The 21653-nt window shown below is 37.8% G+C and overlaps 1 protein-coding gene across 3 annotated transcripts in view; it reads right to left on the reverse strand.

Annotated features, from left to right (window-relative positions):
* Positions 1-1435: 1435 nt before the first annotated feature.
* Positions 1436-21653, reverse strand: part of spg21 (SPG21 abhydrolase domain containing, maspardin) — a 104141-nt gene continuing 83923 nt past the window's right edge. For all 3 annotated transcript variants that reach the window (XM_059952634.1, XM_059952631.1, XM_059952633.1), the window contains 2 exons: positions 5791-5931; positions 1436-4557 (listed from right to left, as the gene is read on the reverse strand). In XM_059952634.1, coding sequence (XP_059808617.1) covers positions 4438-4557; positions 5791-5931 — 261 coding nt within the window. In that variant the 3' untranslated portion in view covers positions 1436-4437. The remainder of the gene's footprint in view (positions 4558-5790; positions 5932-21653) is intronic.

Genomic DNA, 21653 nt, shown 5'->3' on the forward strand with positions numbered 1-21653 from the left:
GTGACTTGGTGTGAATGCGATTGTGTGTCTGTGCACAATGTATGGTCATGTGCGGGAGAGGCTGAGATTAGATGGTATGCTGTTATTTTACTCTAATGTAATGGTTCTTGTTTGGTTGCAATGCTATAATGTCGGGGGTGGTAGATTTTACTTACCCACTGTTTGCTGCTGGACTCCAGGGTGTTGTCATCTTGTAAATGCTCTTCATGTTTGTCTCAATCTTCCATGCCTCTCACTGTCAATTTCTTTGGACTATTCCCTCCAATCTTCACCACCAATCTTAGTCATTTCTTCACCTGGTCCTCATTCTGCCTCCAAGGCTGTTGTCCATCAGGCCATTCTCCTATTCCACTCCCACCCTAAATTCGACCCATCCCACCTACCTAAACATCTGACTCCATCCTCACAAACCTCAGCCCCTCCACTTCACCACCTGCACTCCAATGTCCTGTGTCCTGGTTAATTATAGTGGTTTCCTTCAAGCATTTCTATTTCCTTTAACTCTGTATTGATCACTTTTTTTCCCCACAGTTTCTCCATTTCTCACCATTTTCCAACTCTTTCTTTCCCTAGTCTATAGGCAGCCAGCAATAACTCAATGGCCCAACTCACAGCAGGAGTATTACAGTAAAATGCCATCATCTAGCACCCTCAGAACTTCTGCAGTGACAGACTGGGTGATTTTCCACACTACTGGATGTTGCTCCTATTAATATGTCAACCCTTTTAGATATTACATTGTACACACAGTGGCCACTCAATAACCTGCTTGTTATTGCAAATATCTGATCAGCCAATCATATGGCAACAACTCAATGCATAAAAACATGCAGACACAGTCAAGAGGTGCAGTTGTTCAGACCAAACATCAAGATTTAAGCGACTTGGGCTGTGAAATGATTATGCTAGACAGGGTGGTTTGATCTTCTTAGAAATTGCTAATCTTGTGGGATTTTCATTCACAACTCTCTCTAGAGTTTACAGAGAATGGTGTGAAAAGTGAAAAACAAAAAAACATTCAGTGAGTGGGAGTTCTGTAGACTGGTTCAGACAGACAGGAAAGTGACAGTAACTCAAATAACCACACACTACAACATTGGTGTGCAGAAGAGCACAACATGTCAAACTTTGAAGTGGATGGGCTACAGCAGAGGATGATAAGCACAGTGAGTACACAATTATTATTCCAATTAAGTAGATGAATTGACAAGGAGTATGGGAAACAAGGGACAGGGACACGGTTATTTTAAGGGGGCGTGGGGGGGGGGGGTAAGAATTTAAAGGGTTATGTTCCACAGAACATAAACAGAACCAGATGAGCCAAATACCACAGTATTTAATTTGCAAAATAATACATAGCGAATTATCAAAGATCCCAGCAAACAGACCCACCATCATTACACAGATTTATTAAGAATTATCAAGTGGTAATGTGTTGTAAGATCCAGAGTACAGAAAGCAGTATATGGTATTTAGTAAATTAGAAAGACAGTAAGCAAAAACAACTCTGGAATGTACAAGCATAAAATTCATCCAGTTCATATTTTTACTGTTGTCTTGATTTTGCACCTAAATTTCCATCTTTATTTCAAGCACCAATTGTTTTTTAATCAGATGCATTAGTGTTAACTAAGCCTCTCAGGTCTTTCCTGCACCCCTTTCAAAATGTCCCATTTAGTTTATACATGTAAAAAACATTATGAACACAAATGTACTGTTTACCAGAGTGCAAGAATTCAGATGTTTAAAATTGGTTTAATACAAAAGCCTTCAAGTGCTAGTGCAGTTAATATATAATTCTTTGTTTCATTTAATTGTTTTGTAGGAAGTACAATATATGAACATCAAATACAGACACACTTTCTCCCAGGAGATCGTCTGAAGCCATGGCTTCCTCACAGAATTGTATTACAAAGACGGTCTTTAATCCATGTAGAAAGTAGGGCAAAGTAAACAGCACTGAGGGTGGGTCAGCTATGTTTGCTGGGATCTTAGATTGTAAGAATTTCATAGGTTAAAGCAAAAAGATGGCAATCCCACCTTTCCCTTCCTTTTGTTGATCAGTCCTTTTGTGGACTGATCTTTTGTGATCAGTCAAAAAAAATCAAGACTATATTTGGAAAGCTAAAACAAATAATGTATTTTATTCAGAATACTGTTGGATTTATATTAAGAGAGCACTGTTACTGCTCTTTCTGGCTTGAGTTTACAGAATAAAAACAAAGCAGAGGTTTCTAATTTTATTGCACATATTCCTGATGTACAATAAACTGCAAATTGCTGAAAGTAGTTCTAAATGTACAAATTAAAGAGTTTCCTCAGGAAACTAGAAGACAAAAAAAATTCCTATTAATCCCTTAATACATTAAGATGAAAATCTGGAATATAAACACTTCAATATTATTTCCTTGGAATTAATCTATTCAGCATAGTAGTAAATCTCATTTCTCATCGTCATTTCATAAAATTACAGTCATAATTTACAACAAAGCCTATCTTTACAAGTTAATACTTGATCAAAAGTTCCAACCATCACAGAGCCAGGCTACAGAGCAAGCAATCCAGAATATTAACACTTACTTTGGCTTCAAAGTTCAGTTTACTTGATTATCATTTAAACTACCTCATTTTGGCTACCATGGTAGCTACAATGTGAACAAAGACTTGACTGAATTCCAAATGTCTCAGACTGCTAGAGAGAATGTTGATAAAAGGAATGGTACCAATGTTGATAACAATGATTTTCAGAAACTGATGGAAAAGTTATAAAAATAATTTTGATCTGTCTGTTGGGTCATAAATTCAGTCTGATGTTTGAATCACCTGGTTTCCCTGGCACTGCATCTGCCACCACAGAAATAACAGCATACCAGTCTGTTTAACAAAACATTCATAGGGAGTACAAGGTAAAAGATTCATCAGTCTCCATTAGCAAGCTTGATGCCCATGATATAAAAGGATTAACCTTGGTTCCTGGAACACTCTGACAAGGATGGTGGTGGATGCAGACACAACAGTGCTTAAGAGGTATTTAGACAGTCACCTCAATTTCAGTAACTGGGAGGAATATCAACCATGGCAGGTACATTGATTTAGTTTATTTTGGCATCAGGGGCAGCGCAGATATTTTGGGCCTAAGGGCCTGTTCTTGTGCTGTACTATGTCCTCAATAAAATACAGGTTAAACCATTGTGTTGTTGCAAATAATTTTTGTCATGTACTTTAGCAAGATTGTGAAGGGCTGAGAAAAGATGCAGTAAAGATCTATTTAACAGAGTGAGGGATTCAGTTAAACAGTTATATTGAAGACACTGCATCTTTACTGTAAGATTAATAACAAATCCTAGTTTATCACTCAGCACCAAATCCAGCAATGCAGGAAAGAGGATGCTGGCAATGGAGAACTTATTGATGGATAGAAAACAGTACAGCTTCATTAAGATCATTTAACTTAAAAAGGAATTATGAAGTTGGACTTAAGTGGAACAGTGGAGAGGGAAATAATCAGGTAACAAATTATATTTGGCTCTGAACATTTATCAAAACAAAAGCAATTCGTTAACTATCACAATATATTAATGCAAAGTCACCATTGAGAGAGCTCAGTAATGAATGACAATCTTAAAAGATTGTCTATTTATACATTATCTTTTTGTGTTTGAAGTTTACAGAATGCAGCAAACACATGATGGCATTATGACATATTCTGAAAAAGCATCCTACCTTTACTGAATTGTTTTCTCCCAGTAAAAGTAATTAGAGCGAAATAAGATTATTTATAAAGTAATCGTCTATGTTGTAAAGTCTTATAATTAAAAAGTTACACACTTAAGCTTTCAAATCCTAGCTTTATGTTTGAAACTGTAAACAGAATCAGTAGCAAATCAAAAATTAGTAAGCACTCAAAGTAATGTGCATATTTAATTGTTTTGCAATAACTTCAAAACAAATTGTGGCAACCTTTAAATAAATGATTTAAAATATTTCATTTTAGATATCAAATCAAGTACAAAAAAAGGCCCTATATAACAATTTCACATACTTTAGTAAAATACAAGCCTAGTATCAAGAACTAGCATGTATGTAGACCACAGACAAGTAGTATATGAAACACTGAACCGATCCAATGCTATTTCAAAGAAAAGCTGAAAAAAAAATTGATTTAGGCTACACAAAGGATACTTGCACTCTTATACGTGGCTTGGCGTGTACATCACTTATTGGGTTGAAGATTGTCCAACAAACCACAACTGATAAGGACATATGTTTTGGGGTTTAAATTCATTAAGTAATAAATAAAAATAAACTGACATCTCTCAACATCTGTGTTATAAAGAAAAACTCTCTAAAAAGGCACCCCTGACTTCTTGTATCCAGTATATAAAAAAATCAGTTTGCAGCAGAATGCCTTTATGTACTTTTCTTCAAGGGCAGCTGTTACAATTCTTCTTCGTTCATATTATCAACTCTGGCTCTATGTACCTCAAGTTCCTCAGCACTCACCATGGCAGGGTCAATTGCAGCATAACGTGTACCATGGAACTGCCGAAGATGGATCTGAAAAGAAGAGGCCAAACTTTACAGGTGCTTAAGTTAAATCCTGAATAAATTCTGGCTTTACTGGTTGAAGTTATTGTAGTATCTGTCATACAATAAGTTAATGCTTTTAGAATATAGGTGAATTACATTAAATCCAAATTCAATACAAATAAGTGCACTGCTGTTCTTGAATTTAGGAGGAGGAGTATTAAAAAAAAACACGACATCCTGCCAATAGTAGATACTGTGACATATTGTGATGGTGGTGGTAATGTTGTTACTGATCAATTAGGCTGCTTTGAACTGATTGCAAAATGCTCGAGGAACTAACTCAGCAAGTCAGACAGCATCTATGGATGGGAATAAACAGCCAATGTTTCAGGACGGCAGTACGACTTAAAGAAGTTATGATGCTGCAAAGTAGAGGGAATGTCATTAGACATCAATGTAGAATTGTTTGGTCAGAGTTAAGAAGTGAGAGAACTAGTGTAAAAATAGTATATTGAAAGGAAAAGTGACAAGGAAAAATCGACAAACTAAGAGGGTACAAAAAAGAATGGTATTTAAAGAGAAGTGAAGTAAATTCGACACACCCTTTGGCTTTGATGATGTTGGTCGACTTTTTTTTTAAAATCATACAATTGGATACTACTCCCATTAATACTACTTTAAACTGCAGGCTCAATGGCATGACATAGTGAATAAGGAGGGCATAAGTAATGCTTCTGCTGGGGAAACAAGATAGCTTTGGAAAGAAACTTCTTTTGCTAACGTAACATTAATGTAACTTCTCCCAACATAAATCTCTGGCCTATTGTCAGCCAATGTGTTCATCTACTTACTACTTCTTGGCTGCACAGGATGTGACCTAATACATATCAGAAACTGTCCATTAAAATGAAAGCTGAATGCGCTTAATCAAGTAGAAACTCAGAAATGAATTACCCGAAGGGTAGAACAAAATGCATCCTAGGTTGCCAAGGGAAGTGGGGTGGAGGTTAAGGAAGTCTCACCAATCTCAAACTACAAAATCTTTCCTGCAGTTCTGGAATTGACACTTACGCAATTTCTCTGTTACAGAAAACTTGCAATTAAGCTTTTTAATATGCATTCACTGTTTTTGCTCTTTCATCTCCTTACATTTCTAGCAACCACATGTCAAAAATTCTAAACTTCCTTGCTTTCTTAAATCTCAAGAAGCTCTTAGTTCAAGGTCACTCTCTTAAAACAAGATAACTTTTAATACTTTACCTGAATATAAAGGTTAACTTCAGCACTCCGACACAAGTAAGGAAAGTTACCACCAGTTTTAAGATGTGCCCGCCTTGCATTTGGATATAATTTGTACATGTCGTCTTTGGCTTCTTGAGAAAGTGCACTATGGTCAAAGACCTAAAACAGGTGATAGAAAACACATTTGAATGACCCACATAAAGTATTCCTCAACAAAAGTATTCATTAAGCAAATGAAAGGCATGACTATTGATGGAAAGTGTTTGGGAACATGTGAATATAGCAGATATTAATTCAGGCAGGAACCAGTATTCAGTGCTTAATATAAATTGTAAATTGCAAGCAGTAAAGTGAAGGTAAAAGCACACCTTGGCAAATCAATAATACTGTCTGTGTAGCACCAAGAGATATCGTTTGCAAAATGGTGACCATGAGAGATTTGGATTTGCATCAGACAATGGGATTGTGTTAATTGTCCTGCATCAATCTAGAGTTTGAGTAATGGGTTTAAGTAATCTGCAATATTGTAAACAAGTTTAAGGAAGCTTGTGATTAGTATTTGAACATTCAGAAATGTCTCCCTCTGTAGATATGCAATTCAAAGGAAGCACTGACAACCCAAAGTCAACAATGTCATTGTAACTAATGAAATTGAATTAAATCACCTACTGTTACCTTTGATTTTAAGAGTATAAGTATGTGATGTACTTGGAGTTTGTGAGAGTCTACTGAGAGGATCTCTAAGAGAATGCCTGTGTCATGATGAATAAAGACTTTCATATCCACATCTCCAGTCTCTCCAGTAACTACAGTATACATAGCTAGGTTGCCCAAGACTTTTGATCAGTACTGTAGTCATTCCTCAGCATTATTTCTCCAGTCCTGCTGAATTCCTCTAGCATTTTGTGTGTATTGCTCGGATTTCCAGCATCTGCAGATTTTCTCATTTGGAACTAAAATGTCTTCTTTAAAAATTCCTTTTCCAAGATAATAGCAATGGAGATAATGGGGGTGCAAAGATGTGATGCTGAGATATATCCTAGGAGGCACTGGGACACATCACCAGTATCCCGGTGTCTTCGGATTGTTTGGCTCTTTCATCATGAGACAGCCTCGCCCAGGCAATCCAGCCCAAGGTTGATCAGACCCAGCTTACGTCCCAGCAGCACTGGTCCATGGTCACACCTCTTGATCCATAGCCACCTGAAGGCTCACTCAGTAGTGTCTGTGACGGTCCTGATGGCTCTTCTCTTTGCAGCTCCGGTAACGCCAGAGAGTAGGTTCAACAGAGTGAGCAGCCAACAAAACCTCTGCACCCCACCTCTATAGGCTCTCTTCGTGCCCTTCACCCCTATCTTTTGCACTGTCTCCTAGTATTTGGCCTTCTCTTGCTCAATCCAGACTTCCCAAGGCATTGTCAGTTCTGCCATCACCGCCCGCTTCAAGACTTCTGACAGAGTGACCACATGAGGCCTCAGCAATAACGATACAATGAAGTCAGGATCGACTTTTAGTTGCCAGTCAAATGCCGTGGCAAGCAAGCCTGCTGGTGACTTGAGACGAGGCTATGTATGGGCTTTCTGGGTTGGCAGAGGTGCTACTATTGTTAATGGCCAAGACAATATTTTCCGCCACTACTTTCAGCACCTGCTTACGGCACCAGAGGTAGCAGCCTTTGCCCAGGGCTTTTAGGCAGCTGCTAAGGATGAGATAAATATCCCACACATTTATCCAATGGCCCAATCATTGGGCCAGATGTTCCAATCTGGTAGGCACTCAATTGTACACATTAAGAACACAATTAAGTATGGCAGCTTGCTTTGCCATTTAGTATAACATCACATTCTCTGTCTAACTCAGGGGTTCCTAACCTGGGGTGCGAGATGGAATTTCAGGGGGTTCGACAAAGCATGGCTTGTGTCCTTGAGTGACGAGTCACGAGTCATCACTCAGCCAGCTGCCAGTGTGCCTCGAGAAGTGGTGGTAACGTTTGTCCCAAGCACACTCCAGTCTCCCGCTGCCCGAGTCGAGAGAGATGTAAACTCAATCCAGTCTCCCGCTGCCCAAGTCAGCATTGAGGATTCTCATCAGTGTTACCTGGGAAGTTACACCTCAGAGTTGAGGAGTCTCATCAATGTTATCTAGAAGGTTACCTCTCAGAGTTAAAAATCATCTCATAATGCCAAAATCTTTATACATCCCGAATAAACCATTGAGTAACGACTGCGTTAAAACCAAACCTACAGACAGTAGGTATTCAATTATAAAATTTTAAAAAGCCACATTTTGATAAAAAGCAGCTGAAGTCATTCATTCGCATTTGTCTCAATGCATTAAAGCAGTTTTTGAATTTCAAAGGTTTTTTTCTCTTAAAAGGTTTTTTTCTTTAATTGTTGATAATTTTGAATTGTGTTAGTTGAGGAGATATCATGATTAGCACCGAGGACTTTGAATCGTGTGATGGGAGTTCATATATCTGGTAATCATCTGAAATAGGTTGTAAATTCAGTAGAGAGTAGCCTAATAAGTCGCATTGTGTCCCCGTAGCATTCCACCTGACAATTATCTTGGCGCAACCTCAGATAATATCGTAATATAATATTCAAAAGCGTATTTCTTGCGATACTTTGCTATCGGCGTGTCTGGTTGAGTAAAGCGGTCATCCCTGACTTAGTTAGATAGTTTTTCTCATATTAGCTCAAAGAAGGAAATGGAATGATGACTATGTGTGCTTTGGTTTCACTTGCACAACAGGAAATGATGGCTTGCAAAAACCCCAGTGCATTCTTTGTAGCATTGTGTTTTCCAACTCAAATCTGAAGCCATCCAAACTTCAAGAGCTCGTTTTGATTCACAAAGAACTCTTCCAAAATTAGGTTTTGTTTCTGTTGAAAAACCATTATTTCTTGCTTCATACCAAGTGGCATATAAAGAGGCCAAATCCAAGAAGCCCCATACAATTGTGGAAGATCTCAAGCCATGTGCACTGGAAATGGCAACAATTATCCTGGGCAAAGAAGCAAGAAAAAAATTTGAACAGGTGCCCCTTTCAAATAATATCATTCACAACCGAATCAGTGATTTGAGTAAAGATATTTTGGACCAAGTCATCTCAGATGTCAGAGCTAGTCCTCTTAAAATCTCTATTCAGTCGAATGAGTCAACTGATGTCTCCAGTTGTAGTCAACTTATCACATTAGTGAGGTATGTCAATGATGGTGCTGTGAAGGAAGATTTCCTGTTTTGTAAAGATCTGAAAACAAACACAACTGCAAAGGATGTGATGCAGCTGGTGAAATACTTCTTTGCCAAACATGATTTAGATATCAAAGTCATTGGTTTTGTGTGCACTGATGGGGCACCTGCAATGGTTGGAAATAAATCTGGCTTTTCTGCATTGATGAAAAAGGAGATTCCAGACTTGCAAGTTACCCATTGTTTTTCTTCATCGGCATGCTTTGGCATCAAAAACATTGCCTCCAAATTTGAAGAAAGTCCTTGATACGTGTGAAGATCGTCAACTGGATTGGGGGCGTGCTTTGAACCATCGCATCTTCAAATCATTTTGGGAAGTGAGCATTCAGTTTTGCTTTTCCATACAGAAGTCCATTGGTTGTCACGAGGACAAGCTTTAACCGGCTTCTTTGAACTGGGGGAAGAAATCAAAGTTTTTCTGGAGGAGCGTGAATGTGATCTGGTTGGGGCAATGGAATCACAGGAATTCGCCCAAATGCTGGCTTGCTTAGCTGACATTTTCACTCGTATGAATGACCTGAGTGTTTCTCTTCAAGGAAAGGGGATAAACATATTGAATGCTTGTGAAAAGTTGAATGCCTTCAAAGAAAAGTTATGTCTTTGGCGTCGAAGGATGGAAAGAGGTAGTCTCGCAAATTTTCCTTCACTAGAAGAGATGGCTGATGAGGCTGGATCCATAACTCCAACTGTGCGTGAAGAAGTTGTGGCTCATTTGGAAATGCTGTCAGAATTGTTTGATGGATATTTTGCTGCTGGAGACCTGAAGATTTCAGAAGAATGGATCATGAATCCATATTCCTACAATTTGGAGAAAATGCCAGAGGCTGAAGGGCTGAAGGAAGATCTTATTGATTTGCAGACAAATCGAGCTCTTGAAATGAAATTTGAAAGCAAGACTTTGGAGTTTTGGTATGCAGCACTGGATATAACCATATAACCATCACAGCACGGAAACAGGCCATCTCGGCCTAGTCCGTGCCGAACTCTTAATCTCACCTAGTCCCACCTACCCGCACTCAGCCCATAACCCTCCACTCCTGTCCTATCCATATACCTATCCAATTTTACCTTAAATGACACAACTGAACTGGCCTCTACTACTTCTACAGGAAGCTCATTCTACACAGCTATCACTCTCTGAGTAAAGAAATACCCCCTCGTGTTTCCCTTAAACTTCTGCCCCCTAACTCTCAAATCATGTCCTCTCGTTTGAATCTCCCCTACTCTCAATGGAAACAGCCTATTCACGTCAACTCTATCTATCCCTCTCAAAATTTTAAATACCTCGATCAAATGCCCCCTCAACCTTCTACGCTCAATGAATAGAGACCTAACTTCTTCAACCTTTCTCTGTAACTTAAGTGCTGAAACCCAGGTAACATCCTAGTAAATCGTCTCTGCACTCTCTCTAATTTATTGATATCTTTCCTATAATTTGGTGACCAGAACTGTACACAATATTCCAAATTTGGCCTTAACAATGCCTTGTACAATTTTAACATTACATCCCAACTTCTGTACTCAATGCTCTGATTTATAAAGGCCAGCATTCCAAAAGCCTTCTTCACCACCCTATCTACATGAAACTCCACCTTCAGGGAACTATGCACTGTTATTCCTAGATCTCTCTGTTCCACTGCATTCCTCAATGCCCTACCATTTACCCTGTATGTTCTATTTGGATTATTCCTGCCAAAATGTTGAACCTCACACTTCTCAGCATTAAACTCCATCTGTCAACATTCAGCCCATTCTTCTAACTAGCATAAATCTCCCTGCAAGCTTTGAAAACCCACCCCATTATCCACAACACCTCCTACCTTAGTATAATCAGCATACTTACTAATCCAATTTACCACCCCATCATCCAGATCATTTATGTATATTACAAACAACATTGGGCCCAAAACAGATCCCTGAGGCACCCCGCTAGTCACCGGCCTCCATCCCGATAAACAATTAACCACCACTACTCTCTGGCATCTCCCATCTAGCCACTGTTGAATCCATTTTATTACTCCAGCATTAATACCTAACGACTGAACTTTCCATGTGGAACTTTGTCAAAGGCCTTGCTGAAGTCCATATACACTACATCCACTGCCTTACCCTCGTCAACATTCCTCGTAACGTCTTCAAAAAATTCAATAAGGTTTGTCAAACATGACCTTCCACGCACAAATCCATGCTGGCTACTCCTAATCGGATCCTGTCTATCCAGATAATTATAAATACTATTTCTAAGAATACTTTCCATTAATTCCATATGTTCCCAAGACTTGGTGGAAAAGCACTCCGTGTCCTCATTCCATTTACAACAACATACTTGTGTGAATCTGGATTCAGTTCTCTTTTGTCAGTCAAGACAAAATCTAGGAATCGCCTGAATCTACAGGCAGACCTGCTGATCGCAGTCAGCAAGAAAGTTCCACGTTTTGACAAAATCATGAATGAGAAGCAGCGACCAAATCAAGCAACTTGTTACCAGGTGGTCCCCATTATCTTTGTCATTGGTTGGTCGAATTAATACTATTAAGATGATAGTATTACCCAAATTTTATATTTATTCCAAGCATTATCAATTTTTATTCCTAAATCTTTTTTTGATATTGACTCCAAAATATCCTTGTATGTGTGGCAGAATAAATATCCTAGATTAAGTAAAAAATATTTACAGAAGCCTAAGAAGGAGGGTGGTTTGGCTTTGCCAAACCTGATATTTTACTAATAGGCAGTTAATATTCAATGTTTAATATTCTGGACACAAGAATCGATTATAATATCTTGCCCACAATGGGTAAATTTGGAATGTAAATCTGTACAAGACTTCTCATTGTTTTCTATTTTAGGATCTTCACTTCCTTTTGCTTTATCTAAATTAAATAAACAAATAACCAATCCTGTAGTTAAACATACATTACGAATATGGTTTCAATTTCGTAAATTCTTTGGCTTGAATAAGTTTATCTTATCAAGCCCTATTACATCTAACTTTTTTTTTTGGCCCTCTTTTATGGATCATGCCTTTGTATTATGGGAAACAAAAGATATAACATGTTTTCGTGACTTTTTTTAGACAATAGTTTTATGTCCTTTGAACAGCTATCTAATAAATATAATTTGCTTAAAACTCATTTTTTTAGATACTTGCAAGTTAGAAATTTCTTGAATAACATGTTACAGTTTTTTCCAAAATTATGTCCAATGGACATTACAGAAAAATTGTAGCTCTGAATCCTTGCCAGAGGGGTATAGTAACCATCATTTATAATATGATCATGAAAATACAGCCAGAAGTATCAGGAAAAATTAAGAAGGAATGGGAAAAAGAACTTCATTGTCTTATACCCACTGAGCAGTGGGAGAAAATTTTACAATTAGTCAATTCTTCTTCTATTTATACTAAACATGCTTTAGTACAATTTAAGGTTGTAGATAGGGCTCATATGTCTAAGGGTAAACTTGCTCGATTTTATTCTATGTTAATCTTATGTTAATTCTTATGTGATAGATGTCATTCTGAAGTTGCTTCATTGACCCACATGTTTCGGTCTTGTCCCTGCTTGCAAAATTATTGGAAAGATATTTTTGGTATTATTTCAAAATTTCTGAATATTAAATTGCAACCGCATCCTATTACTGCAATTTTTGGTTTACCAATGGTGGATAATAGTTGTTTATCCCCCTCAGCTCGGCGGATGATTGCATTTGTTACATTAATGGCTAGAAGATCTATCCTATTGAATTGGAAATAAATTAATCCTCCAAACATATTTCAGTGGTTTTCTCAAACTATTTATTTGAATTTAGAAAAAATTAGAAGTGTTATTTTTGACCCTTCAATTAAATTTGAAGAAACTTAGACCATTTATTCAACATTTTCATATGAGCTAAACTGACTTTTCCTAAACATTACTTTTATTATCCTTAATCATTTGGATGGAGGTACGGAGTTATTGACGCTGCTGTGTATATTTGACATAATGCAATGGCCCATGTTGGTTAGGTTTTCTTTTCTTATTTAGTCCTTTTTTCATAATCACTATGAGTTTGGGAGGTTATTATATATGGATTATCATCTATTTGTATTTATACTTTAACCTATTAATTATGTATTCTCAAACTCTCTGTATCTATGTTTCTCTTATGTTTGTTTAAAATTAATAAAAAGATATAAAAAGAAAGAAAAGAGAAGCAGCAGCAAAGAAGTCAATTTATGTTCACAACTGGGATTGATTTTACTGTTTATAATTTTTTCTGAATAAATTAGAATCTAATTGCTCAATTTATATTTGCATTTTATGCAAATAAGTTAAAAGCTTATTTTTTTTTAAAGTTTAATTTGTTCACCCGCAGTATTGTATGTGGTTCAATTTGTGGTTAAAAAATTAGAAATTAGACTTCATCTTCAACTGTGATATTACTTTTGTAGGGGGTGCGAACATTAATCAAACATCTCCTAGGGGTGTGGGGCATAGAAAAGGTTGAGAACCACTGGTCTAACTGCAGCAATCTTTCATGCCTACTAATTAAGAATCTATCTACCTTCGTCTTAAAAATATCCAAAGATTGTGCTTCCAAAGTTACCCATTTTGAAGAGTTCCAAGATCACAAGTTCTTGAGAGAAAATCTGTGCATGTGTCTTTTAAATGTTCAACCCCTTATTTTCAAGATATTAAGAATCTTTCGTTATAGGAAATGGCATCTCCACATCTTTAGGATCTTTGTACTGTATGTTTCATTGAAATAGCCTCTCACTTGTCAAAGTATCAGCGAACATAAGCCTAGCCAGATCAACCATCTGCCCGTTCCAGGTATTAGTCTGGTAAAACTTGTCTGATCTGCTTTCATTAGAACAAAACACTTCCTTAAAAATAGGAGTCAATGGGGCATTGATATCATATCTAGAGTACAATGTACACAAATTCCCTCCTTTTGCATTTATTGCCCATCTGCAATAAATGATAAGATACTTTATTGATCCCAAATGAAATCAGTATCACAGTAGCATTACAAGTGCACAGATATGCAATTAGAAGAAATAAAAAAATAAGTTACCTTAAAAATAAGATGTACAATATTAACAAATCAAAGTTTACAAGATTTTCAAGTTCACACTGCTAAGATGGTAGTGCAAGAAGAACCGTAATATTACACAGTAATGGATGCACATTCAAACTATCTAGATAAGAAATGATGGTAGTATTACACAGGATGTAAACAGAGCTTAAACAGAGGTTAATAACACTTTTACAGAAATAGGTTTGACATTATAGAGCCTAATGGCCGAGGGCAAGAATGACCTCAGAGGTCTGCAGAACAGCAGTTGTCTTAGACTGTTACTGAAAGTGCTCCTCTGTTCAGACAAGGAGGCATGCAGAGGGTAAGAAACATTGCCAGAATTTCCATAGGGTCCTTTGTTCTACCACAGCCTCCAATGTGTCCAGTTTGACTACTGTAACAAAGCCAGCCTTTCTAATCAGTTTATTGAGCCTGTTGGCATCACCCATGCTGATGCCGTTGTCCCAGCACACCGCACCAGGGAAGGTTGTACTGGTGACAACAGACTGATAGAATATGTGAAGTAGAGGCCTGCATACTCCAAAGAGCCTCAGTCTTCTTAGGAAATAATACCATCAGCTTGCTGAACCAGCATTAAATAACAAGAAATGGCAAATGGATTTAAAGTAGATAGGTGCAAGATGCTGCATTTTGGGAAGTCAAATTGAGACAACAGGACGCTCACATTAACATTGGAGTGTATAGCATAGTGGTTAGAATGACAGTACCACAGGTCAGGGTGCTGGATTCAGAGTTCAATTCCAGTGTCCTCTGTGAGAAAATCTGTATATTCTTGCCATGTGTGCATGCACTTCCTCCCACGTCCAAAGACATACCAGTTCGCAGGTTAATTAGTCATTAAAAAATTATCCTGTGATTGGGGCGAAACAGCCTGTTCAGTGCTTTACATTTTTTTTAAATAATCAAACAGTAGGGCCATGAGAAGTTTTATAGAACAAGGGAGCTTGGAATTTAAGTGGATGGTTCTTGAAGGTGACATCACAGGGTGGTGAAGGCAGCTTTGGGCACAATGCCCTTCAATTAGGACATTTAGAAATGGGGAGGTTATGTGGTAGCTGTACAGGATGCTGCAGAGGCCACACGTGGTATTCCATTTTGGTCACCTCAATAGAAAGAGGTTATTAAACTGAGGACGTTGCCAGGACTCAAGGGATTGAGTTATAGTGAGAGGTTGGACAGGCTAGGAAGCTATCCTTGCAGCGTAGGGGACTGGGTGGTGAACTTATAGACGTGTTCAAAATGAAGGGCACAGATGAGATGAAAGTACACAGTCTTTTTCTTAGGGTTGAGGAAGGAAGAACAAGAGGGAATAGGTTTAAATTGAGAGGGGAACACTTAACAGTTTTTTAAAAAGATGGTGGTATATATATGTAATAAGTTATCAGTGAAAGCAGTGTTTGGGTACAATAACAGAGAGGCACATGAACAGGAAAGGTTTGGAAGAATTTGGGCTACATGTGGGCAAACAGGACTAGCTTTGATGGGGATTTGGTTGACCTATCCAATTACCAAAGGGCATGTTTCCATGCTGTATGACTCTCCGCTCTTTCTGCAAATCTTTCAATTAGACACACAGACCTTCTGCATTTCAAAACTCCATCAACATTTGTTTTTCCTGCCAAAATGGGCAATTGGGCAATTCCACAATTGTCACACTGTAATTCATTTACCAGATCCTTGGTGATTTAATTTTTCTTTAGCTTTGTACAGTGCATACAAATTTTTCCCATTTTTTCCTAACTACCGAATTTAACATCCAAACTTTTCAGTCTTTATTCAAGAGATTTACTGTATATCAGTTGTTGCAGCCCCAGTCCCTGTGGCACCTGACTTGTTGCACCTTGCTAACCAGAAAAGGGCCCAATTATGCTTGTTTTTTTTTCCTGTTAGCCAGTAAACCTAGATTCCACAACATCTTACTTCCCACACCATGAAATAAACTTTGACATGGCATGTAATCAAAAGCTTCTGAAAACCTGAAAATTACTTCATCCTCTGAACTTCTTTGAAGAATTCTAATAAATTGTTCAATTGATTTCTTTTTCACAAATCAAATGCTAATAATTGTCTGATTACTTTCAATTTTCTAACTGCTTGATCATAAATGACCTTAGCTTCCAACATTCCCCCACTCCTGCAAATGTAATGTTAACTAGCTTGCAGTTCCCTGTTCCCTTTTTGAATAAAGAGCTTACATCTACTTATTTCCAATTTAATGTAATCTTCCCCAAATCTAAATTAAACCCAACGCATCTCACTGGCTACATCTTTTAGGAACCTAGGAAGAAGTCCATCAGGAGAGTATTCAGTCCGCAGCTCCAACAATTTGCCATGTACCACTACCCAGTTGATTGTAACTAAGTTTTCCTTTACTTTTCCATTCTTTTTTTTTCTGGGATGTTACTTGCATCCTCTGATGGAAAACGCCTAAATAAGTTCATTTGCCATCTACTAATTTTCCATTAACAATTCTCCATAATGTCTTTTTTAAGTTCAATTCTTTTTTTTATTTAATCACAGATCCTCCCCTTGGAATATTTCTTTCTTTCTGGAATAGTCTATTCTGTGAATTCGGAAGGCTCTTTCTAAAAGCCTGGGAGTATCTCAATTGACTAATTCCTGAACTGACTTACCAGTTCTGCTTTGAGCAAAACTGTATTCCATGATTTAAACTGGCAGCCTGGATATGAAAGTGGCTGAGGGGCAAAATAGGAGACTAGAATAGACTGCTTATTGTTCAGATGGACTGAAGCGTACAATAGAGTTCATATCAGAGCATTAATTCTTAGATTAATTAATGACCTAAACTTATGTACACAGGTCACAATTCCAAAATTAAATCTGGCAATATTATAATAGCAAACTTCAAAAGTACAGAGAGACTGCTGAAATTGCAGAAAATATTTAATGATATAATTATAGTACCTATGATGGCCAAAACATGATTAATTTTCTATTCCTGTCTCTAGTTTTAGAAGTTTTATCCCTTCAGATGTTCACCAAGATACTGTTTAAATGTGATGAAGGTTTGTCACATCTCCCTTTCATACATCAAATTCCATTCATTGGTATTGACCTCTTTGCTAAGGAAACAGGCCATTTTTGTTTATCCTGTCAAGGCTTCTCACAATCTTTTTTTTAAAAACACACATTTCAACTTCCCTAACCTCCTCATAACTAACTCTCCAGTCCTGTCAATTTACTATTAAACCTGCTCTGCACCCTTCCTGCAGTGTGGCGGCTAGGAGGGTGTACAATCCCTAGGCTGCAGTCTAGATCATGTTGTTTATATTTCTAGCAACCTCCCTAATCTTATGTTCTATGCTTCATTGGAAGCAGGTCTGTTGTATGGCTGAAGAATACTGACACCTTCAGAGATATAAAGCACAAGTTCTGAAGTCCTTCCATCCCTCTAATCTCAGCATTCTATTATTAACTGTATTTTCCCTTGCTCTCCCTAAATATATTACCCCATTTCAAGTTCAATTACCATTTAATCATACATTAATGTAGCCAAGTGAAACAGCATTCCTCTGGAGCAACACAGCACATAAGACAATAGCTATGATTTCAGAAAAAGAATCACAAAGAAAAATAATAATATAGTCCAAGTCCTTGAGTGGCACGACTGTCGTGCTGACCTACTGAAGAGCAACACTGAGTGAACACCAGAGGACAGCACTGACAGGCCCCAAACCCGTACAGATTCCAATACCTCCTGTCCTGAACAGCTGCAATAGGAGTTCAGGCCTAGATGCTTAGGCCTAGTTCTTGCCACAACCAAGGCAACACAGTCCCCTCTCCCCGCCCCCCCCCCCACCCCAAAACCGGTCTCACCAATCAACGTTCTAATTTTTTTTAAAAACAGCAGCAAACGCCAACCATTACTCTGAGCAGGATTTATTTTTAAAACATGGTCTGTAAATTGCAAGGTACTTTAGACGCCTTCTGTGTAAAATGCACACTACGATTCAGAATGAAAATTGAAAAACCACACACTTTAGATTTTATTTATTAATTGGAGGGTATAATGAAGTACAGTACAACAAATCTTTCATATTTTGTCAGCCTTTCCTTGCCTGGCTTTACGAAGGGTCTTGGCCTGAAACATTGGCAGTGCTTCTTCCTATAGATGCTGCCTGGCCTGCTGCATTTCACCAACATTTTCTGTATGTTGCTTGAATTTCCCGCATCTGCAGATTTCCTCATGTTTACAAATTTATTGTCTATAGACACTGTCCAGATTAATTTTATATCCGGATGAAAAATGTGTCTTAACAGCCTTTAGACCAGGCATGGGCAAACTACGGCTCGCGGGCCATATGCGGCCTGTTAAGCTTTTTAATCCGGCCCGCAGAACTTGATGAAATTATATTAATAAACCTTGTCAATGTTTTTTCCCCGCAATTCTGGCGTTTTCCCAATAGATGACGCACTCTATATACATTTGTGGCGACCCATTTCCTGGCACATCCGAACCGGCTCACAATTAGCCAGCGTTCCGGCTAAGGGAGATAGCCTGCGGGGATTTGCGAGCACAGAGCTTTGGAGCCTCTACGCAGGGTAAGCTTGAGGTAAGCTTAAAAGTGAGGCTGGGGATTTCAAATAAAGTTTTTTTCTTCGACTGCAGTTACCGACTCCGTGTCGTAATTTTAGCGCTGCATGTAGCACACCGCTACACATTGACCTTTGTTGAGGTGCAGCGTATTACTCCACATTTGCGCTTTACTCTTTGTTCGGCTCGACCTATTTGTGTGAACAGGCGTTCAGCGTCATGAACATCAACAAAGCCAGCCACAGATCCAAGTTAACTGACCAACACCTCAGATCCATCCTGAGAATCGCCACAACAAAACTAAATCCAGACTTTGATGCGCTGGCTAAAAAGGGAGACCAATAACACTGTTCCCACTGAAATTAAAAATAAGTTTCTTCGTTGTGTTATGTAAAAAATGCATTTGAAAATATTTTTTTCAATAAGCCTTACATGTTACATGTCATTTCTGTTAAGTGATAGACATGAGTAGTGCGCAGGTGCACGTACGGTCTCAAAATAAAAAATGTGCTCCAGATCAAATAACGCGCTCCGCATACTGGCACGCTGTCACTGTTCTGTCTTTGTGCTGGTTGTTGTTGAGTTTTGGCACAGGGGACAATTGAATAAGAAGGAGCAGGACAAGTAAACCTGCATCTCCTACCGTTTTTGAAATAAAGTCAGTCAGGAGGAGAGTGATGATGATAATATCTTGAAGGATAACAGAATTTTCAGTGCTTTAAAATAATAACTGTTACTGTTAAAAAAAGCTGTATTTTATTAATTTAATTTTCAGTGTTTTAAAAGTCATTTCAATAAATAGCTAAATACTATGGGACTTCAAAGACAGATATTTTGTTGAAATGCATTTGTTCATTTTCAATTGAAATTAAAGCACATGTTTTCTACATATCCCATGATATTTTATTTTCTCTTATGAGGTGTATTACCAAAACACTCCGTCCATCTGCTCCTGGTCCGGCCCCCCTGTCAAATTTTAGAACCCTTTGTGGCCCTCAAGTCAAAAAGTTTGCCCACCCCTGCTTTAGACCATCCAAATGTTCCACCTCTAGTCTGTTTCTGGATTAACATATGATTGAATTCATAAGACTGAATCCACGTTTGAAGTCAGCTTTAGAAGCTTGAAATATTCCAACAATGTAAACAAGAACTGACAGTTCTTCAAATTATTTGTTTCTTAGCATTTAGGGTGCCTATAAAAAAATATTCACCCCCACACCCCACAAGTTTTCATGTTTTGTTTTACAACATTGAATTATAGAGGATTTAATTTGGCTTTTTTGACACTGGTCTTCAGAAAAAGACTCTTTCATGTCAAAGTGAAAACATATCTCTACAAAGTGTTCTGTAGCATGTTGTGTTTTCCTCTCTTTTAATATTAAAGTGATTTACTCAATCACACAGCATGGAACAATATCTTCAGCTGTCATATCACTCTCATCTTACCCGTCACCCTGCAAATTTTCTCTTTCAGTTGTTTCCCATGCTCTTCTTTAGAATCAGATTTACATAATTAAATCAGATGGAGTAAATTGGTTGGGGGTGATGTTTCTATCATTCTGTCAGATAGGACATTCCAACTTAACTGTGTAAAGAAAAATCATTTTGCCATCAGCTTCTTGTCAATCAACATCCTATGCCCTTCTGCAAATACCGCAGTATTTACCTTTCAGGATGATCAATGATTGAAATTTAAACAAAAAATTCTGCTTAACTTTATGAAAACAAGCCCAACTTTTCTACATAAGACACTCATCCTTGCAAACATTATGACCTTGATTCCTTTGACTTTCCAGAGTAGGATAAAATTTTCTGATGTTTAAGATAGCTTCCTGCTTTGCCTCTATTTACTAAAGCCTGCGTCAAGTGTTTTAATAATTCGTCCTGCCAACTTTAGATATGTGTAATTCAATTTCTTATCATTCACTTTATACTTTAAAATTACTTAAAAAAAAAGTTTGTATTTCCTGACTCATTTTCCTAAGATGTCACATGCCAACCATCGATAGCCAGAAAATAGAAGCCCTTGAGATCTAAGGGAAAATTCTGGGTTAAATATGACTCAGTGTCAGAAAGCAAAGGGTAATGGTTGATTGGATTTTTAGGGCTGTATGCAGTGGTGTTCTGTAGGACTCATTACTAGAGTCCTTATACTTTCTTAAATGTAGATTTTTTAAAAAACAATTGCTATTAACAAAATTAGTATTGTTGGTAGTGAGGAGCTTGTATACAGAAAGGTACCACCAGACATATTAAGGAGGTACTAAAAGGGGTAAACGGAGTTTATTCTAGAGAAGTGAGGTGAGATGTGGTACACTTGGACACAGCAGCCATTCTGGGTCCAATCAAAGTTGTTTTTGTTCATTGTGTATATCTTTTTTACGATCGCAAATCACTGCTGGATACTAAGAACATGAAGAACTGCAGGGCTATCCCATCAGCGGGTTGCTCAATAGTGAGCTGGGCTGACTGTGTACCGTTGTTGTGTTGTCACTTGGACTTGTAGCATACCGTTGTGCTGTGACAGGGCACTGTGTGAGTGATTGTTTTGCATATTTTTCATTGGGATCGCAAGACCCTACTGGACATTGATAATGTAGTATACTACAAGTCTGGTTCACTGGTTCATTGGCGACGCTGTCCCCTCTAAGCTGCATGGGTAGGTGGCCACGCAATAACTGAAATGCTCCCACACATGTGCGGATGGAATTTTCTTTTTTATTATTTTTGAAAGAATGTTAATATAATCTTGAATTTTGTTAATACTGTGTAATGCCCTGTAATTAGTGTTCATGAATATAATCCATAAATTTTCCAAATAATAAGCATATCACAACATTTGAAATGTTTTATTTAGAGCTTCAACTTAATCTACCGTATATTCAGAGTTTTAAATTACAAATTGTAACTATAAACTCAAGATTAAAATGTTCACTGATGTTGAACATATAAAAAATCTTCACCCCCCCCCCCACCCCCGGAAGTTTTC

The sequence above is a fragment of the Hypanus sabinus genome, chromosome 28, assembly GCF_030144855.1.
Source record: "Hypanus sabinus isolate sHypSab1 chromosome 28, sHypSab1.hap1, whole genome shotgun sequence".
NCBI lineage: Eukaryota > Metazoa > Chordata > Chondrichthyes > Myliobatiformes > Dasyatidae > Hypanus > Hypanus sabinus.